Source organism: Sinocyclocheilus rhinocerous, unplaced genomic scaffold (genome assembly GCF_001515625.1).
Source record: "Sinocyclocheilus rhinocerous isolate Xijiao unplaced genomic scaffold, SAMN03320098_v1.1 scaffold645, whole genome shotgun sequence".
Lineage (NCBI taxonomy): Eukaryota > Metazoa > Chordata > Actinopteri > Cypriniformes > Cyprinidae > Sinocyclocheilus > Sinocyclocheilus rhinocerous.
The window spans coordinates 185,101-189,912 of record NW_015630037.1 but is presented as its reverse complement, the minus strand read 5'-3'; the positions used below and the strand labels follow the sequence as shown (position 1 = coordinate 189,912).

Below are 4,812 nucleotides of genomic sequence, written 5' to 3'. Positions count from 1 at the left end.
CTAGCATGATTAGCAAGTTACTAGCATGTTGTTCGCATGTTTCTATGCTAATCCAGCTAAAACCAGTTGATTCAGTAAAAAAACAGCTAAGACCAGCCTGACCTGCTAAAAAAGTGGCCAAAACCACTTTAAAACCAGCCAAAGCAGCCAATCAGCTTGTTTTAGCTGTTTATTTTTCAGTAGGTAGTTTTTAAGCTTTGCTATGGCAGTAGACAGCTTAAATACACCATAAGTCTTATTGTATAAAAGTTTTCACACCCTCAATGAAATTCTATGGGATTTTAGGAGGTTTTAATAGTCTGGTTTACGAAAACCGTAAGCCGGATCAGTTAGAAAAGATATAGCACACCGAGTCAGACCAGTCTGAGGGTCTGGGTCGAGTTTGGTGGTTTGAGCTTTAAAGCTCTAGGAGGAGATAGGTGTCGAAATTTGGCTCAGAAGAAGAAGAAGAATAAGTTTAAATAGTAGATCAGTAAGTTGGCTTTCACAAGCCAACTTAATGAAACACACTTCACTTCATCGAACCAGAAGAGAAAACACAATTTCGACTGAATTATGATGAGACGGTAAAGTCTTCATGAACACAGAAGCTGCAATCGTCTTTCCTTTCTGTATTGTGACATACAGTATATCCGAGTTAAACAGCTTCTCAAACAAGAAAAGAGAAGCATTTAAATAATTTATAATAAACACTGCAATATTTCAGTTAAAAACAAAATTGTGGTATGAGTGACCCAGGGCTCTACAGTGCGACCATTTCAGTCACATTTACTAATTACTCTGTCTGAAAAGTAATTTAGTTACTCAATAAGTAACTTAATAATTCAAATCGCTAATTAGGCTACATCTTAAAATCCCTATAAACCTTAAAGCATAGACAATAGAAATTAAACTCTTTATTTTTTCAATTTGAGTCAAACATAGAAAAGCTTAGCCTTTTAGCTTTAAAACAACTGTAATACTTAAACATTTAAAAAAAAAAAGTAAGCTTCTTTGGTGAACAAATAGAAATACTCTGAAATGCAAAATATCTGAATAACAAAAAAGCTTAAGAAAAGTTAAACAATACATTTCAGTTTGGCAAGATGTTCAGGAAAAGCCCAACTAGTAAAATCCGTACAGGTTTATGTAAAAATAACACGTTAACTAATGTAGGTAAGAATAAATTCAGGGTTCTACGCTTACTTTTCTTTTTAGGAGCGCTTGAATATAGAAATATTAAATGATTTAAATAACAGAAAAGATACTTTAAAAATTAAACTAAAACTGCCAGCAGTGAACTGTATTGTATTAAATCAGTATCACATTTACAAACTCCTTTAAAAATCATTAAAGGCTGTCACTCATCTTAGTTCATCGCACTCTCACAAAACTCCATTATAATCGACGCAGCTCCCTACACTGCACAATGAATCTCTTATTTACACTCTGTCTACACTGTGTTTGTTATAATGAGATACGTCTGTGATACATTACTCAACGCTGCAGAAACACGTAAGTACGTTAGAACCTTTGAAGCTCCCTCAGCGCAAACACAAATATGCTGATCGGGTCAGTCGCACAGGTGCTCCTAAATATTATTTCATAGTCGCACGCAGTAGTTTTCAGTCAAAATCTCCTCTGCTGAATAAAGCTTTCTATAGACATATTTCTCGTGTCTCTGTGTCAAGTATTCGCTCAGTTTGTGACGCGTAGAAAGTTGCTCACGGAGACCGAGACGGCAGAAAGCACACCCTGTTTGTTTTGTTTATTTTACAAAAGCACAATATTTTGTTGTTATTGTCAGTGTACACAAATAAAAGTAGATTTGATTGATTTTAGTCTTATCTGTATCCGAGTATTTAAGGTTTCTCTGTGAATCAGGAAAAACTGAACGTGAACGCGCCGGCGCGCAGAGGGTTAAAGACGCTGCATTCAATTTTATCTTTAAACTGTAAATTTAGATTTCAAATTCAATATTGATTTTAGAACTGTTGAAATGATTTACAGTATGTAACGCAAATACTTTATAAGTAACTCTAATTAAATTACCTAAAAATGAACAGTAATCCCTTACTTTACTTTTTCAGTGGAAAGGTAATTTAATTACAGTAACGCGTTACACACAACACTGAGTGTAAGGAGCTTTGTGAGTTTTGTGAGATCGCGATGAACTAAGATGAGTGACAGCTTTTAATGATTATTAAGGGAGTTTGCAAATGTGATATTGATTTAATACAACAGTTCATTAAACAAGAAGTTAATATTAAGTGACTTATATTGTCCGACTACAACACTATTGCCTTATTTCGTCAACAAAAATTGTTTCAAACAAAGTAACAGCTGAGCCTCCATTCAAACACAGCGGTGATTCGTTTATGAATGAACTGCGATTTTAAACGAATCTAGTGAGTCAGTGATTCAATTACCCATTCATAAAGACAGTCACGTACTTCGTTCCTGAATGAATCAGCCGTTCGAACGAATCAATTGAATGAATGATTCAGTGATAAAATCAGTGACTTGCCGCCACCTGCTGGCAGTTTAAGTTAAATTTTTAAAGTTTATTTTCTGTTATTTAAATAATTTAATATTTCTATATTCAAAACATTAACCTCAACATGAATTTATGGATTTAATTGCACTCATGCGACCTCTGAGCCTCATTAAACGTCTGGAAATACACCTACAAGCCACTTGTGTGTTCTTCTGTGCTACCTCTGTAGCACAAATTTATTTCTTAAATACTGATTTCATTTGATTGGTAACTTATTCTTATTCTACTTGTTTTTATTCGGTTGTTTTAATTAGAAATGTTAAAGAGCTTATAAATGTTTTTTTTTTTAATTTGACATAAAAGATGACATACTTTTAATAAAGTTAGAAAAATGCCATTACAAAGGTAAAAACAAAATTCCCTGTAAATCACTTTAAGGAGTCAAATATCACCGCGTAATGGGAATAAAGCAATAAGCCCCGTGAAGCCGTGGGTTACAGTGAATTTATAACAGCTAAGGGGCGTTGTTAGGAACTCAGTGGTTTATTTAGTTGTTATAAATTCACTGTAAACCACGGCTTTACGGGGCTTATTGCTTTTATAAAACGGTTATTCCATATACGTAGTAAGGTTTCACAAAATAAAACAGAGCAAATAAAGTGTAATGATATTAATAAAAACAGTATTCTTCCACCAAACAATGTAGCTCCTCAGAAACAGTTGTGGTTGCTACAAAGTGGTTGCCGAGCAACACACAAACGTAAACAAAGGTGTATGTTACTTTGTAGAGTCATTTACAACAGCTTCGAACGCGGCTCAGCCAATCAGAATCAAGCACCGGAACTATCCGCTTTATAAGGTTAATTTTTATCAGAATTTGATTATTGATTAGAAGCTGCTCCAAATTTTTTGCACAAGCGGTCCTAAAAAGAAAAGTAAGCGTAGAGCCCTGTGACCACAGTTATACTGTCATCTTCATGGACAGGTAGCACTGTAATACCACAGTACTCTCTGAAGTATCCTGTAAATGGTACTCCGTTATTATACAGCATGGCTGTGCTGTCAGTCACTCACGCTGTACAGGTCCAGATCTCCGCTGAGAGCCGGACTGATCTGCTGCAGAGGAGGGAGCGTCTGCGAGGCGTCTGCAGGCCTGTAACTCACGGGGCTGGGGTTCTGGTTCTGACCGGGGCTCGACCGCTTCATTGGCAGGTTCTGCATGTTGTGCAGGTGAAGACCCAGACCCTTCTGAACCTGCTGCTGCTGGGCAAAAGAATACGGAGACGACCTCTGATCCACCTGCAGCCTGCTGGTGTCCAGAGCCACACCCTGAGACAGAGACAGATGGAGAAGAAGCGTCTAAAGTGACTTCTGAAGTTAAACTGTCCCTTGCAATAATTTTGATCAAACAATGAAGTATGTGTATGTAAGCACTGTTGTTATGATTTCGGCCGCATCTGAAATAGGTCACACCACTGACATTACCGGAGAAGTTTAAGAAATACACTAGAAAACATTTAATAGATGTGTAGGAACATATAAGAGCCGAAGTGTTTTAAACATACGAGCACAGTTCAGCTGAATGATAAAGTTTACCCTCTTTAACATTATGTTGTTCTGCTGTTTTGTGTTCATTTGCTCTTTTTACATTGACTATCACTCTATAAAGACTACTATAATCAGATACAACAATCAATTATCAAATATTTATTACAATATACACTGATAAACTGAACATTCACTTCAATGGTGTGAGAGACTGGATGCTTTCAGCCGATTTCTATTGAACTGTCAGCAACAGAACTGCAGCTCAAACTATTTCAAATATAGTTAATTAAGCTACAAACTCGATCATAAAGCACAATGTTTCCATCTAACATGTATTTTGAGCTGCAGCTCGTCATATTAATGGAGTGTTTCACTAGTTAGCAGTAAACCGGTTAAATCATCTTCGTAGATTTGTGTTGGATGTTATCTTTGGAATGGAAATATTTTTATATGTAAATATAATATTTTTTTGGCTTATTTCAGTTAATGTATTAAAACTAGCGAGCTGAGTCAGTAGTAGTGCTGACAGTGTCGTGTATAGGGCTGGGCAAAAAAATCGATTTTTCGATTAATCGTTTTTTTAAATGACGTCGATTCGATATCGATTCTCAAAAGCCGCGAATCGATCTTTTCCGGGATTTATTTCAGCACATTTAAAACAAGATCTGATTAACGTGAATCTTATCATTAGTCTTCTCCACTAGATGTCACCCTTATTTACCTTGCGCGATGTTACAACAGAAAGCCTGTCAAAGTCATTCATTCAGCACTTATCATGGCCATACGCG

At 36.1% G+C, this 4,812-nt stretch overlaps 1 protein-coding gene across 1 annotated transcript in view; it reads right to left on the bottom strand.

Moving 5' to 3' along the window:
* The window catches only part of LOC107739843 (CREB-regulated transcription coactivator 1-like), a 17,440-nt gene that overhangs the window by 10,020 nt on the left and 2,608 nt on the right, over positions 1–4,812 (bottom strand). The window contains exon 2 of the mRNA XM_016552054.1: positions 3,551–3,805. Within this exon, the coding sequence (XP_016407540.1) occupies positions 3,551–3,697 (147 nt within the window). The 5' untranslated portion in view covers positions 3,698–3,805. The remainder of the gene's footprint in view (positions 1–3,550; positions 3,806–4,812) is intronic.